The sequence below is a fragment of the Patiria miniata genome, unplaced genomic scaffold, assembly GCF_015706575.1.
Source record: "Patiria miniata isolate m_02_andy unplaced genomic scaffold, ASM1570657v1 HiC_scaffold_5, whole genome shotgun sequence".
In the NCBI taxonomy this organism is placed as follows: Eukaryota; Metazoa; Echinodermata; class Asteroidea; order Valvatida; family Asterinidae; genus Patiria; species Patiria miniata.
The window spans coordinates 13,490,406-13,508,381 of record NW_024037072.1 but is presented as its reverse complement, the minus strand read 5'-3'; the positions used below and the strand labels follow the sequence as shown (position 1 = coordinate 13,508,381).

Sequence of the window (17,976 nt, the reverse complement as noted above, 5' to 3'; positions counted from 1 at the left end):
TCACTTAATTTGACCTTGGTGATATGAATGTGGCCTATTTTCGAGTAGTATACTAGGGGTGTATCAAGTGGCGCCACCAACGTCAAAATAGTCCCCCCCCAAACCACCCCCCCCCCCCAAAAAAAAACACCATTTTTTTTGTTCTGCGACCAAAAATTTTGGGCAACATTATTTGAAAAAAATAATACTTTTACTAAAAGAAAAAAAAATTGTGAGCCCCCCCCCCAAGCCAAATCCTGGGTGCGCCACTGTCCCCCCTTATAATCTAGGAAAGCGTAAAAGAACTTTGTATTGTTAAAGAAAATCCATTGAGGGCCAAAGTGCCCCCCCCCCCCCTCCATGAGAGGTTCCACATTCATGAACGAATCTTGGAAGCATGATGTGTAGAGAAACTCAAACTTTGACTTCGAAATGAACAAACACGAGTCATTTGTTTTCCATTCTAAACTCAACTTTTAACTTAAAAAGCCTAATTCCACGTGTGATTGTGATGCCTGACTTCCTGCGTAGATCTTTTTTTACAATTACCATTGATTTGTACAGTCCACGATGTCTAAATGACATGGAAATCCGAATGTCAATTGATTAATGAAAGAAAAGACAATTTACAATTAAACATAATTATAAGAACTGTACAGTTCCACATATTAATGGATCACTTAAATAGCTAAACCGTCCAGGTAATCCTTCGTTCTAAAAAGGCACGGTTCAAGCCTTCAAGGGCAATGTTTTGGAAAAAGACTATTATCCGATAATGTTTCCGAACTAGTATCCGTTTATTCTTCTGTAATTTTGAAAAACTTATCGTGTAATAATTACATGTAAGAATTTTGAATTTCATTTTTTTTTCATTTCACACAAATAATCTTCTCTCGTTCATTATTTAAGTCAAATTAATGTATCCGATTACGTACCTATCTTCATGGCTAGACTGGCTATGTATCTTGATCATGAGCATGCATCCTATGACATAAATTGAGATTGTTTTTCATTCATCATTCAACGAAAATACAAAAGTCTGATGTCATCTATCGAGATCTTATCTTCCGAAGGCATCCAGAAGGTTCAGGGATCATGTGGTACTGGCACCGCAACATGTGACGGAACACCTCCTTGAAGTGTGGGTGTTTGGCCCCGTAGATGATCGGATTGATAGCGCTGTTGAAGATGATGATCACCCCAGTCCAAGGAATGACCGGGTCGCTGGGTGGTATCATGAGGGCGATGGCGAAGGGAGCCAGGCAAGCAACGAAGGCACATACCACGTAGAACAGGTTCTTAGTGATTTCCACCTGTCGCTTACTGAAGCTGGCAGGTGGATTCTTGTGGAGCTTTGTGGTGCTTGCCACGTTGGAGGAATTCGGAGTATCTGTCATTTCAACTCCCTTGCCTTTCCCCATCATCTTCTTCATGTGGCCTGTGATGTGGCGGTAGATCTTAAAGTAGCACACGAAGAGGACAATCAGAGGGATTGGGTAGATCAAGGCAGAGCCCACCGAGCTGAAGATGTCACTGGTTTCGTGGGATGTGTCTTGGGTGCAGGTCTTGTACTTATCCGAGTAGCCCCATTTACCGACTCCAAAGATGGGACTGATGGAACACACCAGAGCAGGGTAAACCCATGTGAAGGCCACCATAGCTGCAATCTTCTTGGGTGTGTAGATGGTGCGGTAGGTAGCTGTTGTCTTCGTGATGAGAACAAACCGGTTAATAGAAATAGCAGCCAAGGTCATGATGCTACAGGCAATGCTACCGAAGCCAATGGCAGCCATGATGGAACAGACGATTTCTGGCATAGGCCAACCAACCTTGCTGAGCAGTGCCACCACGGTGAAGGGGGCAGAGAAGCATGTACCCAGGTCAGCTACGGCCAAGTTGACGACGAAGACGTTGGTGCGTGTTTGGAGTTTCCTTGACAAAATGACAGCCAGGATGACCATGACATTGCCCACAAAGCCGACAACAGCTACCAGACAGACGATGGTTCCAATGATGGCTCTTTGAGTATAGTCTTCAAATCGAAATCCAAATCCTTGGGTCGTGGTTTCTAACATTCCTGCAGTTGTCAGGTTCTCGGTCAGAAAGCTCTCAGATGTCGCCATGAAAGAGTTGACATCGGAAGAGTTTGTAGACATGGTGCTGAAAACTGTCTCATTGTCTAGTGTTATAGTGGACACGGCATCGGTTGCTATGGTGAGTGTACCGGTTGTCATGGTGATGGATGAAACCCTCAATTCAAATGATGGAATATCTCCGTTGTTTCACTTCGCACGTTTGGCGCAATCGCCGAACTGGATGAGCAGCTTTCTGGTTTGAGAAAAAAATATTAGGAACCTCTTCAAGTAAACAACTTAGATTGTTATCAAAATAACTCACTGTCCTGAAAAGATGTTAATATATAGCAAGAAGACGCGCATGAAGGACCAGGAAATTACAAACTGGCAGTTACTGGTTACCCACGAGACAATTTCATCACCCTCAAAATAATAATGAGGCTCTAAAACAAACAAAGAAGTACATTTTTAGAACAAGAAAAAAAAAAACCGAAACAAAAGGCACAGCAACTCGAAAACGTTACGCACACGTGTAGTCTTGGTGTAAGCCGTTCTTAGCGTGGTAGTTCACGATAGACGGTTAACAGCCTTTGTACTGCGCAGCACGCAGCATTCATTTTCCATTCAAGAACCTGACTTGTCGACGAACCGCGGTAGTTTGCGGGTGCTGGCGTGTGTGTTTGTGAATTGCTGCACAGTCCAATAAATCCGTGAGCGCTCAAACATCGCATCCGCTCTGGCAAGGAAGTCTTGGAACCAAGACTAGCGCATGTGCAGTGAAAATCTTCACATACCAAGGTCACAAGGGTAACTCCATGGAATTTGGCATACAATATGTTTTTTTTAGTGCATTGCTATAACAGCGACGTTGCGCAATGGTGGGAAATACTCTTTTCGGGACAAGGAAGCAAAGGACAAAATATACAGCTTGCTTACTGTTGAAAGACCTTTGGAAAATTATTTTTTATAATAACAATTAGATTATTGCTTGCTATTAAAAAAAAGCTTATTAAATGGCCCTTACTTAATAAAAAAAAAAATGATATCGGTAAGGTAAAACCCTCGCTTTAACTTTTCGAGTTTTCAATTTACGAAAAGTTCGTTTAGCGCTTCCTTTCAAAAGCCGATTTATCACACTTTATAGTTTCGAAAATGACATTGTGTAATTGTCGATTAAATTACCAGAAAATCATGACTCTTGATTGTGATGCCAGGACCAACGTACGCCCTCAACAATGTGGGGAAAACCAGACCGACTATACCAGTAAGATTGTGAAATATTAACCTACATTGCTTTCCGTTCTGTGTTTACCCCATTGGACCCATGACTCTCTGAGTGGTTTCCTATCTATACAGCGTGTCCCAAAAAATGTCTCTCTGGTAGACTGCTAAATTAATTCCAAAATTAAGTATTATTCTCAATTTAGTTTTCAGATTAAGAAAGCCCATTTAATTGTCTAACTTCTGTAAAAATTTCTTTGGTCTCGCTTCATTGGTTTTGAATACACAGTCTATTATGTATCAACAGTGCCTTTCAGCCCATTCCAAGTTTGCAGGTGGAAGGATGTGCAGGAGGACAATAAAGGTTTACAAGCTGGACATTGAAGAACAAACCATAAGTGGAACACACCCTGTGAAAGCAAACACGACCAGTGGAACTGAACTTTGATTAGTTTTCATTTAAAAAAGTAAACGAACTTGCCTTTAGTTACTTAATAACAAAAACAAGAACACAGTTGTTGAAATAAAAGTGATGCATGGAATAAGGTATGGTATGTCTGTAGTGTGCATTTCTTTTTATCAAACTTGGAATCATGGCCGGAAAGCACTGCTGTTACATAAAAGCCTGTGTATTCAATGAAGCGAGACCTTTGAAATTTTCACAGGAACTACAAAATTAGGTGGGCTTTCTAAATATGTAAAGTTAATTGAGTATAAAACTTGATTTTGGTAATTATTCTGTGGTCTATGAGAGGGACATTTTTTTGGGGACACGCTGTATATACAAGAGAGAGTTTAACTCGGCATCCCAGACGGATGTTTGCTCATGAAAGGATCCGAGACCGCGGGCTCCCGCGGCGCCAAAATCGCTCCACGTCCGTGGAAAAAATGCGGAGGGTGTCTTCCGCCGGGTCGGACACTTCGGGTCGTCCTGATTTTCCCGTACGGACCGGCGATCCGTTTCGTCGATTTTTCGTGACTGCGTTTTGCGCAGGAATTTGCCGTCGTGTGCGCTTTCACGTTGACTGCCTGTCCGCCCCCTGTGCTGGCTTTTTCTGCGTGTCTAAACTGTGCGAGGTCAGCGGCTTCGACGTAGGGGTTGCGTTTACGTGTTCTACTTGACTGTTTTGCAAAAGAGTTCACCAAACGGTAGCATGGGGTGACCTTGGCAAAATATTTTTTCTCCATGGTGCGTGGCCATCAAGTGTCCCTATTCTTTCATATGCTTCGCTTGCCGCCCCTGCGCCGAGTGCAACGAATACTCAGAAGGACTACACATTGGTATGCCTTGCGCGGTCTGACCAATCGAAAGTCTACACTGCGTGGTACTTCCCGGCTATGCGTAAAACCGTCACTGGCAACGCGTACTGCAGCCTGCTCCACACCCTGGAAACGAGGTTGGGTCTACGGTGCTAGCTATTTGAAGCGCAAGCATGTGACGTCGCGTGATAGAGTGCTGTTGCTTCCATAATGTGTTTACAGCTCCATGCTTCCACTATGCTTCCACGGCCACCAAGGCTGAGCGTTGTGAGTTCGCTGCCCGGCCCGCCACGTCACAGCCAGTTTTGCGTTATAATTTCGGGCCGGCCTGTTTGGGATCAACGAAGGGTCGATGCTTTGCTTCAAATATTGCGATCTTGAACGCAGTCACAAAAAAATCCACTAAACGGATCGCCGGTCCGTACGGAAAAATTAGGACGACTTGAAGTGCTTGATTTGGCGGAAGAAATTCTCCGTATTTTTCTATGGACGTGGAGCCATTTTGGCGTAGCGGGAGACCGCGGTCTCGGAACCTTTCAGGAGCGAACATTTTTCGGAGGCCGAGTAAAACTTGCTCTTATATAGATCAACTTGAATGAAAGTTGAATCGACTTTTTCCTCGCAGACGGTCTCGCAAATTGTAAGAAGTTCAAGTTTACGTTTGTTGAAGAGTCCAATACTGAAACTTAATTATGACCTTCCTCCATCATTCACACCGTTTGTAATTTTATGGTAACACTCAACATTTTCATTGCAAATGACAACTTCACGTTTGATTACATTATGATTTAGTGTCAAAACTGTACAATCAGCCTTCGCCTGTGTACTACGGTAACCTTTTCACTACGTTCTCCCGGCAATGCGACTGCCTCACAAAATACCAATTTAACAGACCAACGGGAACATTTACAGACAGTTATCAGGGTGCATAATTATCATGTGCGTAAATCGGTGGGGAACAGGGGGACTCCCCCACACATTTTAAAGCGGGGACATTGTTTGGTCCCCCCACTTTTTCTTCCCCGAATAAAAATTGTAGCCTACTATAATGATTCTATTGCTCAGAATACAGTGTAGCTGATTCAATTACCCCAAGCTCGAAAATGATGTTTGAAAGATGATCTTTTGCTCAAATTGGTTTCAGTGGCAAGAAATTGCCTCAGATCCCCCCACAAAAATTGCTTTTCTATAACTGCATGTCTCCTCAATGATCCCCCATTTACATTTACTGCCCACATTTTCATCCCCAACACTACGCCCTATATACCCGATCTATGATCGGGTAAATCAGCTTCTCAATGATAAATCTAGCTCATTCTGGCACGTCTACCATGTGACGTCACTATCCGGTTAGCTCCAAAATGGAGATCTATATAGATAGCGATAACACGAAGATGGACTGGGGTTGGTTGGATCATGGTTGGATTTGGTTATTCATGACAAGGGAGAACATTACCTTGAATCCTTTGCCATCTTCTCATTTATGGACCTCGTCACACGTACCATCAAAGCCGCGAGAAACAGCATTGATAGAAGTATGGGTTACTATTTTGGTTACGTTATGACCTTATGATAAAGCTTAGGATGAGTAAAGAGTGCATTTCTGTTCTGAAATTTTGAAAAATATTTAGTTCGATGTAATTTCGCTTTGGACTGAAGGAGTTGTAATGGATTCATCGCTATACTCCGGCCGTAGCATGTATCTCGTTTCGAATTTCCTACAAAACTCGCGGAAACATTACCATGCATGACATGATGACCACGAAATTCTAAGACTTGTTCGAGTTCTCTCCCGAGTTCGATGAGTATAGCCTATAATCTGTTCCTTGCTCTTATGAATATACCTACTCCATACGGAGTATACGCATAATTAGCACCATTTAATTTCTTCAACACCAATTTCAATGTTGGTATCTTCGGTAAAAGACGTTGCACACTTTGTGCTTGTGTAATAAACCAATAATGTACAAGTGTAGCCAGTATTACTGTACAGGGTGAGTAAAAAAAAAGCGAAATCCAAATGTCGGGACTATTGTTTTAGTGAAGTTCCACATGTAGCACTTTGAAAATCTAGGATATAAAAGCCCAATTCATCAGCTTTCTTTTAGTACAAGAATCATTCATATCACTCATGTACTTTTCAAGATACGGAATTTTAAACACAACCACCATTTTAAACCTCTGTCCACGGATCAAAAAACAGGTGTGCGTTCTTTCGGCAAAACCCTACATATTTGTTTGCGTTTTGCTGAAAGTAGAACCTTAGGGGCCATTCAGAATTTTCAATGTTTTAAAATTTCGACTTTTTTTCCCAAATTATTTTGACCCACCCACCCACCCCTAATTTCGATTAATAAAAAAACTGAACATGTACATGTACTTGAACACCATGTACATGTGTGTCTAGTTCAGTGACGGCGTGAAGTTGTCGGTCTTCCTCTTTTGCACTGGTGACTTTCAGTTTTCTTGCGTTTTGCCAGCTGATATGCTGTTGGGAATGACAGGTTGCAGTTTTGGAAGCCACAAAGATGACCGTGGTTTTGTCGTTTTCTGGATGAGGTGGATGACATGTGACATACGAGGTTGTGCCTGTCACGTGAGGTAGCTGAGAAACACATTAGCTCGTACCCCCCCCCCTCCCGCCCTGTTTGCAGGGCGGGGGTTGGAGCGAAAGAAAACATCAGGTTTGGGCAGACATCACATCACAGGCTGCGGTCCTCGTAGTCTTGGAGTCCAGTGGTTGAATAGTCCAGTTTTTATTGTGATTGGATACACGTAGGCCTACATGACGTACATGTACAGTACACAGTGGCGTAGCCACGGGGGGCGTGGGGGGGGGGGGCGACAGCCCCCCCCCAATGAAACCTTGTCGCCCCCCCCCCCCCCAGTCGGCCCACCCCCCTCCCCCACTGAGATTTTGAGTTTCTAAAAAAATTATCATTGATCTACATGACGCCCCCCCATGAAATGTTCCAGCCCCCCAGCGCCCCCCCCCCCACTGAAAAATTCCTGGCTACGCCACTGGCCCCGGTTGACCATGCACACCATGGCTCGAGCTGTAGTGTGATCCGGTACACTCGCTGGCCCCGTCCAGCTGTTGCTTCCCCGTCACTGTAGCGGTCCGCTCCCGCTTCAGTCCGGCCGTCTCTGCGAAGCAAAAGCCCGTACCATGCCCACTCGGTTCTTCTAGAATCTTTGGCATACTTGGTTCCCCCAGTTAGTGTTGTGAGACTCCGACACAGGTGTTGAAACCAAGGAAAAGCCTGACGTTGGAGGAATCTCCCCGTCTTGTCTCGTCTCGTCATGTCTCGTCATGTCTCGTCTCGTATGATTTGTACAATTTACTTTTCAATAGTACTTTAATTTTTATGAATGGAATTTTAAATCTGTTTTATTGGCAGGGGTTTGGATAAATGTCTGATGACAATTGTTTTTTTTTTACTTGTACATATCCGTGGCAGCCTGTCCAACTTTTAGCTTTTATTTTATGTTTTAAGATTTAAAATAAAATAATTGAATCAAATAAATCAAATAAAGTTTCTTCAAGTCTTTATTACGCTGGAGATTTCTCGATCGCAGTACATATGAGAGGCAGCCCAAAATAGGCGCGACCTAATCCGGCCAAATTACGATTTGTATACTTGTTTATCTGTAATAATAAAGAATTTTGGCCCCTACACTTGAGGGTCTGTATTCGTAGAAGTGAAGCGTCCATGTTCCTGAATTTGGATTTCTGAACAAAACATTTAAATGGAATCTATATTGATATGGAGTGGAAGGAGTCTGTTTGTTTTTTTGTTTTTTCAAAATGGCGATGGGGTGATCATCGTTGGAGGGAAAAATCACCTAAAAGTCATAGGTCAACCCCCCAAAAAAGATGTCCAAAATGGTAAAGAGGATTAATTCAGCTTTCATTTGATGTATGTTTTGATCACCTGTGAGGGTTCAGAGTATGTTCCCCGATTTGTTTAAATTGGGGTATTTATCTTTGGTGCCTATGGGAATTTATGTATTGGTGTGCACCCTTAAACGGAGTGCTGTAAATTCAGGGATCGCATCAACAACTGCTTTTGAATCACACAGTCATGTTTGTGTACCATACTTTCGCACACACAAACTTTTCATCTGGAAGGCTCATGTCACGGAATGTCCCATTAAATTGTTTAGAAATTATGTTGAAAATAACATCTTCATGGATTCCCAGCACAACTCCTCACAATAAGCCCAGTGTTAACAATATTTCTCGTTGTGGGTCTGAAAATGAAAATTGTCGGTTTGTGTATTACGAATATGATCAAGTGAAATTATTTATGCAGTATTTTGCCCATTTCCCTCAAAATTGCATATTGTAATATTGTACATTTTTATCAATTTGCTAGAATATGTGATACCTCACCAACAAGTATCTTTTAACGAAATTCAATCAGAATATTTATCAATTTATTTAATTTTTTTTAGTTGTTGTGTTACTTGTTGGTGACCCTGCCACACTGTACTATGGTGTAGCCGTGCATTATGCACGTGGATTGTTTACTTTCGTTTTGACGGTTTTTTTTTACTGAATAGAGTCTGGTGAGTGTACATAGAAATTTCTTTGAATAAAAGTCGAATCGTTCATTCATGTGCATTTGTTATGCAAAGCAGGGGCAGTGGTTCAAGGATATCTATGTCGACTTGCAGAAAGTGTGCAAGAACGCGACTTGAATGCTTTTATGTGTTCACAATACAACGACGCTGTTTAGTTGTTTCACTGTGTAACACAGTGAGAAATTTTTGAATCATAATGGCGTCAGCGATACTTGCTGGGGAGCTCTTGCGTACGACTTTCTGTACTTTGGTACTGTTGTTTCCAGGACAATTGTGTGTACGGTAACCGACGTACCCAGATTTTTAAAGACGAAATTGCCGACCTCAAACTTGTTAGTGCCATATTTGGCAACTATATGTGCGTTATTAGTTTAATTTAACAAATGAACAGGTTAATTAAACATAGTACCATTGAAGGTACCTAAAAGTAAACATAACAGCATAGAAGACCGACAGACGAACATAAAATGTTACAAAATAAACATATTTGTCTGGATAATTTTTTAGGGCGTTACCGGCAAGTTAACACAAACTTGGTGTCAAATAGATCATGGGAGTTACTTTTCTTTGACTTTTCATACAAGTTTACATAAACTTTAACTGTATGACCTGCAGTAGCGTAGCCACGGGGGGGGGGGGGGCGTGGGGGCGACAGTTGGAAAAGAAACACGCATCGCGATATCGGAACGCTTGCGCGTAGTTCAGGCAAGTCAAAAGATCTTTCTTTGTTTGTTTTTTAAAAATTTTTTTCCCATGGAAAGTGAATTTCGATTTTCAATTATTTAGCTTGACCCACCTACCCACAATTTGGAAAAAAGATCGAAATTTTAAAACATTGAAAATTCTGAATGGCCCCTTACCTTCTTGTGATCCGTGGACAGAACTTTAAAGGTGATGTGTTTAAAATTCCGTAATTTGAAAAGTACAGGAGTGATTTGCATGATTATTGTTCTAAAAGAAAGCCTATGAATTGGGCTTTCGTGTTCTAGATTTTGAAAGTGCTACATGCAGAACTTCACTAAACAAAGGTCCCGACATTTGGGTTTCACTTTTGTTTTACTCACCCTGTACTATGCTATAACTATGACCATGGAAGGTCAAGAAGCTGTGACGATGTAGGGCAAGTAAAAGATAAACGAGTCTATACTTACATATAGTACGTGGGGCAATAAACAGTCAGAGAGAGCAAGGCTACTTCTTGTGTGTGAACTCGCCCAGTGTAATCTTCACTGCAGCCTAGGAATGTGCCTTGGACATCCAATAGTAATTCTATCCTTCCAATCTTCGATGGTAGAACTGTTATTATGATTCAATGAGAAAGTCCCGTTTCAATACGTTTTCTATATCCTTGTAGGTTCATTTGTTTACCCGTGGACTTGGTCACATGGTCACACCCGGACATGATGTCCATGTGTATCCGCGCAACAACATTCAACCTTGGAACTTCGCTGAGGGCGTTTTCGAAGTGACAACACTCGGGTTAACCCGACACGAGAACAGCGGTTTCGAACGTGACGAACAGACCCGAGAGGGCGTTCGCGGATCGATTTTTTCACTCCCCGGTTGAGGAATAGTCTGGTTCCCAGACCTGACAATTATTCCCGACGCTCACGTCTTAAATTGTAGGTCAGGCAGCCTCCGTGGCTAAAAATAAACATGACGACATTAATGGCCTTTTTTCAAAGCGCGGCTTCGTTTCCGATTTCGCTTGATCACTTGTAGCTTTTAATGTTCTGATCAAATCTTTAAATAAATCACTTGCTTCGTAATATCATACAGTAATTATGATAAAGCAGTTTGATGTTTTTGTAAGATAACATTGAGTAATGTTGATCTGGAATCTTCAAAATTAGGGAACCAAAATAGCAATGTTAGCAGGCGGAGCTGAATGAAGACCGAGTTTTGGAAAATCTCGGTAACGGTCGTCAAATTCAAAATTGTACATGACGCAGCAAAAAGTTCGCCCGTACGATCCGAGTATATTTGATGCACAAAATCGTCGTTGAATTTCAAGTTTTCTAAATGAAAACAATGAATATTAATTATCAACTCATTGAAAATAAAATTAATAAGCAATTAGAAGTTAATTAAACCTATATTATATACTCGGAAATACTCGGGCGCTATCCGATTGTCGACGAAACGACTTCGGCAAACTTCGGAAATTTTCGGAAAAAGGAGGAATTCCTCCCGTTTTAGTCACGTGACGTAAATTGTAATACATTGTATTACCGGAGGCTACCGGACCTAAGATTCATCAGGAATAGTCGGAATCGTTTGGTCTGGGAACCAGACTAGTTGATGGAGGGTTCGGCGAGGTGCAGCTTGAACAAAATGGCGGACTGTGCAAATTCGTAAGTTGTTTTGTGGGTTTTTTGTCGCTAATACCCTAATGATTGGAATAAGAATACCATTATAGTGCAGGACTGCAATTTCATCCCCGCATATCTGAGTCGTCCTCGTTCATTTGGAAAAGGCCTAAGTACAAATTCAGACGATTTTCGGCCATTTTGCATTGCTTTATATCGATGCGACACGCACCCGCGCGTTTGTAACAACCAGCTCGAAAACACATTCTCGTGTTACACGCGTGTTGTCAAGAACAGGGATTCGAAAACGCCCTATATATTATATGGTGTTCCATATGTGCCAACGGCGTCGCATTTTTTGAGGGGGGGGGGGCGGCGCTTTTTTTTTTTGCGGGGCCTTTTTTTTTAGCGTCGCAATTTTTTTTTGGCGACGCAATTTTTTGTGGCGGCGCATTTTTTTTTCTTTTTGCGGCGCAATTTTTTTGGGCGAGGCATTTTTTTGGGCGTCACGTGCGTGTCCACGTGCCTGTCACATGATGCCCATGTGATGTCTGGGAATACCAAGGTATACGGCGTGCCCCGGTACTACTGACACTGTCAGCCACAGCGGTGGGACCGTACGCAAGTGCCCTAGATCCTGCAGATACTTAGGTTTGTTTGTGATCCGACTTAAATATAATGATTAGGAAAAACGATATATTCAGTCTGTTGGGGAAAAGTGCTGTGGAATAAGTGTTTAATAGTGTTTATGTGCTGAAATATACTCCCTCCCGGATCTGTAATTGTTATGTAGGGACTAGCGCGATCGGTAGAAAAAGTCACTATCCAAAACAGTGAAACTCTAATAAAACCACTCCAATGGAGTGAAAATAACTTAAAAAAAAAAAAAACCAAAAAAATCCCAAAGAGTGACATTTCCACTCTCTTTTGAGGAGCCATATTATAAGGGACAACTAATTTTAGATTTGTTTCTTATAATGGCTCCTCGAAAAAGTGAAATTTTTTATCCTTTTGATTTTCACTCTTTTTGGAGTGGGTTTCGCCCTTTCGGAGTGGTTTTGGGATTCACTCTTTTGGAGAGTGACTTTTTCACTCTTTTACTTAAGAAGAGTAGGTTTCAGCAGCATATTTTTTACAAGATTTGGTAACTTCGTGTAAGATTTTGTAACTTGCTGTGAAATTAGTGACACTCGAAAAGTAGACTAGTGATACCGTTTTTATGTTTCAGTGGCACATGGAGAATCGAGCCACTCATTTTCATTTCCCATATTTTTGGGAATATACTTTGGATAAAATAATCAAGAAACTAAATTTGCTCCTGGAGTGATATTTACCGAGGGATTTGGTGTGAGAATGTCAGTCAGTGTCTACCTACAGTCCCCAAACACCGTGCTCATGAACGTCCAAACCACCAACCCCGCTGAAAGGAAATTTGGACTTGACTACGGAAACAAAATACAGCCACTTCAAAAGAGAAATCCTTGGTTTGCCAAGAACTGTGTTGTTTCTCCGTTACTTCCCTATTAAGTACAAATGTATATATCTTATTGTTAAGTGTGACCCAATCAAAATTAATCACTGAAGTCATACTTCTCACAGTTTTATTTCCATACTGATGTCACAATATACAGAAGTCTGTATTTAATCACATGTTGTTTAATCAAGTGTTTAGACAGTTGGTAACACATTTTTCCCACATAACAGAGAGAGAACTTTGGTAGTGTTTATGTTTCTGGACAATCAATACAACACATCTTCAGGTGATAAAAGCTAATTAAATCGAGAGTTCATAGTTTTGTTCAGCTAGTCTGTTAGCAGTGAAATCATTTTTACTGAATCGTTCTTTGGAATTATAGTTTTACACCATTTTTTCCCCGGTAGATTTGTACATTTATGTCGCTCTTTTTGGAGACTTATGATGGGCTGTTGGTCAAGAAAATATTTTTTTCAAGAATTAGTTTTATTCATTTCCTAGTTTGTCGCACAGCCACTGAAATAAGTGGATTCCTTCTGTTACTGTGGAAGGCATTTCTTTATCGTGAGCCATCATTTACACCATTCAGAATGATCTTCCATATCAGTAGACGAACATCCTTTTCTTGGTGGTGGGGTGGTGAACTCTTCTTTGACTGCAATAATGTCTTCAAGTGGAACTGGAATGCGATAATCATGGGTATCTGTGGTAGATAGTGTTGACAAAATACTTGATGAATCGTGTTACGTCCAGGCACCGCCTTAAAGTCAGTTGCATTAATATTTATAAGCACTTAAATAAAACAGAAAACAGAGACAGATATTCCATGTACACTTGAAAAAAGGTTAAGCAAAATGGGATGATAATTCGACCAATGCTGGTCGAATTATCAACTGCCAACACTCTTGGGCAAATTCTTTTCATATTTTACCCAATTCAACCCAATATGAGGTAATTTCATACCAATGCTGGTTAAATTACATTGCCAGAGAGTTTTTTATCCAACCTTTTTACAGTGTACATCTTGCTGCTTTACTTTACAGGGAAAGTACGAAAGCCATACCGTAAAGTACTGGAAGGAAATACATGATGTCTGGTTTTCCGGGTAAAGCGACATTTGGAGATGCTCTAGTCCGGTGCTGATTCCATTCTATTCTTACATCATCCAACTCGCACTGAATCATCTGGTTGAAGCAAAACCTCAGACATTCCCTGCAGTTTGTCGAAAGTTTGTAAATCGGATATTAACTCCAAAACGTATTACATGTTCAACCCCAGCATTATTTAGGGTCGTGCGTATAAGAAAACGCATAATATTCAGTGAGCCATGCTTGTATTGTATTTCTTAATAGCGGCCTTATATAGCACAAATATACCAATAACTCTCACACGTGTAACGGTGAAGTACAATCCAGTGTACCCCCATCCACCAACAAACGAAACGTATCAACCCAATAGTTCTCCATCATAGCAAACAACGTCATCCAGAAGCGTTCGATCCGCTGTTAAAAAACACACATTATAATCACATGTAATGATTTGCATATCATAACCCTGGATTGGACATTTGGGAGACATCAATGTTCCCTAACCCACTATTCCCTTGTCCCTTTTCCACGAATTTCGGTATGTTTACCAATTCGACCACGAGCAACAACTATAACCTAATTGCGACATTAAAAATTGTGCCTCTAAAGGGGGCCGTGACATTAGGGAGACATGAAAATGTCTCCCTAATGACCGATGTCTCCCGTCGTGCCAAGAAATTACCATAACGTGTCTCCTTAGTGGTACCTTTACACGTATATACGTTTAAATGAAGGTGGACAAGATTAAACATATAGGGATTAACGTTTCATTTTTGGGTGAGGTCAGGGGGAAGGGGGGGGGGGCCTTTTTCTTCCTATTTTTTGGTATGGCCTTCAAGAAAGGCGTACGGGCCTCCTGTACCTTTCAAACTCCAGGATATGCCCTTTACATGGTATTTTGTTTTGGGATTTCATAACAAAATGAATCATAAGAAAATTTACAGTAATTGCGTACCTGCTAGAGTTCGAAGAAAACAAACATTAAATTAAAAAGGTTGTCAAAGCAGGCCTACCTGGTTATGTGGGGACGTACTCTTAATAACACAGTAGTCATTGGCATCATTATACTCGGAATGAAATGCGACTTGAATGTCTTCAATCAGGACGTTTTCAGTTCCTCTGTCCATCTGGATGCAGCGTGGGACCCCTGCAAAATTTGGCAGTTTTCTGTATTATAAGTCTTCACACAGAGGAAACTTAAATGCATGACTATCACTTCAAGGTGAATATGGAATTGGATAAACTCTGATTTGATTCGTATTAGGCAAAGTATTAAAAACCATGTTAAGCGTCCGGTTTTTCTGAAGGGAAGAGAAGGGGACTTTTAATCGATTCATTTAGGTGTGGGCCATTCTATTTTAAATTTCCGACAACGGTACATTTTCAACTTTTCAGAGACACAAGAATAATGAGACACATGTTGGACAAGCGAATTGAACATGTTTACAGTGTTTTATGAATTTTAGTAAGCTTATAGTTTATTTTGATATGGATCGGTTGACGATCTGTGCTTATTCCACCTCATTTTCTACTGGTACAAATTAAGATAAAACCAAGGGGGCCCTCAAAAAGACAGTGGGCTGGTATGCTAAAAACGATCCTTTCCTTTTTTTACCTCGCCTTACAGACATCTAATGCTTACCTTCTAGTTCTCGTAGAAAGTCTAAAAAGTACGAAGCTACAACGCGTGGGTCATTGTTAGTGTATGCTACTTTCAGCCACAATAGTCTTCTCGAAAAGCTGCCAGCAAAAGAACAATATGTTTGAAAAAAAAAGGTTCAGTTACTTCTTCTAGTAGGTTACTTTAGTAGCTAAAAAGATAAGAAGCTATAATCATTTCCTTTCAAGATTAAGACGTGAAGAGAACATGTCATCTTTCGGAACAAAACATGCATATTACATGCAAAAATGGGAGAGACCCCCCCACGTCAGGCTGGCCTAGTTGTACATTCCACGCCTTTCAATTGCTGTCCCGTGTTCGAATCTCAAATAGCCGGCGTGTGGATTTGTTTTTCAGTCACTGCCTGATATATCATTTAGGGGTTTTCCTCCCGCCTCTAAAACTGAATATTATTTTCGTTGTCTTCCTTCAGGCTTTCTTTTTTCAGGCATTCGAGCTACAGTGTGATAGGAGATTTGGAGTGCACCTTTGTTTCATTAGCAGAATGAATTAAAATAAAATAAAAACAATTAGTGATTCTATGATACACCTTTATAACGTTTTCTAAACACGTAAAATCAAATCTTTCCTCTCTAATAACTGATCCCCATCGTGACTTTGTGTGTGATTCATGGCTGTATGGCATAATGGTTTATGGCCTATGACTAGCGCCCCTTGAAAAAAAAGATGTTGACTATTTTGAGCACTAGCAACAAAAGGCGGAATAATCTATTTGTATAAGAGCACCAGAATGGTTATTCGCAGGTTCAAGCCCCGCTCTGGACATTTTCTTTGTTCAACTTTTCAATAAATAAACTCTTATTCAATCAATTTGTATCGAAGATAATATAATTTGAGATGGAAGTATTTGTATTTTTTTCTCTTTTTAAAATGTTGTGTACTTTTGTATCCAAAAGCATAATTATTATATCAGCCTTAATATGTCTTGAACGAAGCGCAAAAGCGCAGGTGTAAAGTGGGTCATCCACTCATCAAGGAAGTTTTGCCAGCTTGACAACAAGGATACAAATAGAATTCAAATAAATGTTTATACTGTCTAACGTTATAATCAGTTCAGGTATTGCATCTTACCCATCTATAGCTCCATGCACAGCAAAACCATAAACCTTTAACTTGTCGTGCTGATCAACGTGAATTGCATAATTTGGGCCTTTATTTACATACGATCGTCTCCTCAGCCTATGTCTTCGCCTTAGTTCAACACCAAGAGGGTCTAACATTCGTTGTCCTTCTAGGATGATATGCCTGTAAGCACACACAAAATCACACACAAAATTTGCTTTTGAGTATTACTTCTTAAGTTTCAGTCCATCCTTCATCAAACACGCGTGCAACGGTAAGCATGATTTAGTCAAATAAAAGTTTAAACTTGTAGAGAAATGTTCAGACAAGAACCAACTCACTAGTCAGTACTTGCTTAGTGTATTATTGCTGCAGGCCTACCTCGGAATGTTGATGCTGTAGCGTGACAATAATCTTCTTCCCATGCCTCGACACCCAAGGTTGTGGCCACTTCCTTGTAATTCAGACTATACATTCATATACAGATAACAAATGCACAACTTGTTAATATAGGCAATCTTGTACCAATAACCAAACAATGAAACATTATTTCGACAGTTACTGCAGACCCGTGGGATGTATTCTGTGTAGATGATCTCTCGTAAAAACCAGCACATTATATTGCCGTATATTTTGGAAACATCATTCTTTGGCGAGTATGTAAACACCAGCAATCGTGGACCAAGGACAAAAGGGTTAGGGCACAAACAATATGTTCACAGTTAACCGATAGTCCACGATTGAAATTCGTGTACAAAACCAATGAGTACTGTAGCCAAAAAGTTTCAGAACAAAGGATGGAGTAATAGGAGGTCCACGATTGCCGGAGTTTACAAAGATGGGTGTGTGTGTGTGTGTTGGGGGGGGGGGGGGGGTTGAGGGCATTGCCCCCCATTAAAAATCACGCTCCAGATCTCACATACAGGCCCCCACTCGCAGTGCCCAAAACGCCAAGTGCACACACCGTTGTATAGTTACCTGTAAACGTGGACCCCCAATTTTCCCTCTTTTGTTTGTACTTTATTTTTTTTAGGTAGACCTCCCAAATATTTTGTACACGATCATCAATAATGTAAACCTTCGAAGATTGTGGAATTTTCCTCTATTCGGCGGTTCCACGTCTCTGTCAAATGCATAAAATAAGCTTACAACCTCCACCTACCTCCAAACTGTCCATGAATCTGTTCAATGTAAGGCTGAATAATTTTCGTGAAATTTCAAGATTCGTTTGCACACGTTT

At 40.9% G+C, this 17,976-nt stretch overlaps 2 protein-coding genes across 2 annotated transcripts; both read right to left on the bottom strand.

Moving 5' to 3' along the window:
* Window positions 1-443: 443 nt before the first annotated feature.
* On the bottom strand, window positions 444-10,423 carry LOC119740212 (alpha-1B adrenergic receptor-like). Its single transcript, XM_038215427.1, has 2 exons — window positions 10,274-10,423; window positions 444-2,307 (listed from the first exon to the last, which is right to left on the bottom strand). The coding sequence occupies exon 2, from the start codon at window positions 2,211-2,213 to the stop codon at window positions 1,029-1,031; it is 1,185 nt and encodes a 394-aa protein (XP_038071355.1). The 5' UTR covers window positions 2,214-2,307; window positions 10,274-10,423; the 3' UTR covers window positions 444-1,028.
* Window positions 10,424-13,259: 2,836 nt separating this feature from the next.
* LOC119740708 lies at window positions 13,260-17,913 on the bottom strand. The gene is made up of 8 exons (XM_038216087.1): window positions 17,899-17,913; window positions 17,118-17,203; window positions 16,746-16,919; window positions 15,636-15,733; window positions 15,007-15,140; window positions 14,295-14,407; window positions 13,969-14,117; window positions 13,260-13,608 (listed from the first exon to the last, which is right to left on the bottom strand). The coding sequence occupies exons 1-8, from the start codon at window positions 17,911-17,913 to the stop codon at window positions 13,478-13,480; spliced, it is 900 nt and encodes a 299-aa protein (XP_038072015.1). The 3' UTR covers window positions 13,260-13,477.
* Window positions 17,914-17,976: the final 63 nt, after the last annotated feature.

What these genes read in the sequence shown, in the direction of transcription:
- LOC119740212 (XM_038215427.1), bottom strand. Translation starts at nt 2,213, where the DNA reads ATGACAACCGGTACACTCACCATAGCAACCGATGCCGTGTCCACTATA.
- LOC119740708 (XM_038216087.1), bottom strand. An exon ending in GTACGTCCCCACATAACCAG is followed by an intron (nt 14,408 to 15,006) that starts GTAGGCCTGCTT and finishes GTTTTTTAACAG; the next exon opens with CGGATCGAACGCTTCTGGAT. An exon ending in TTTCCTTCCAGTACTTTACG is followed by an intron (nt 13,609 to 13,968) that starts GTATGGCTTTCG and finishes TATCTACCACAG; the next exon opens with ATACCCATGATTATCGCATT.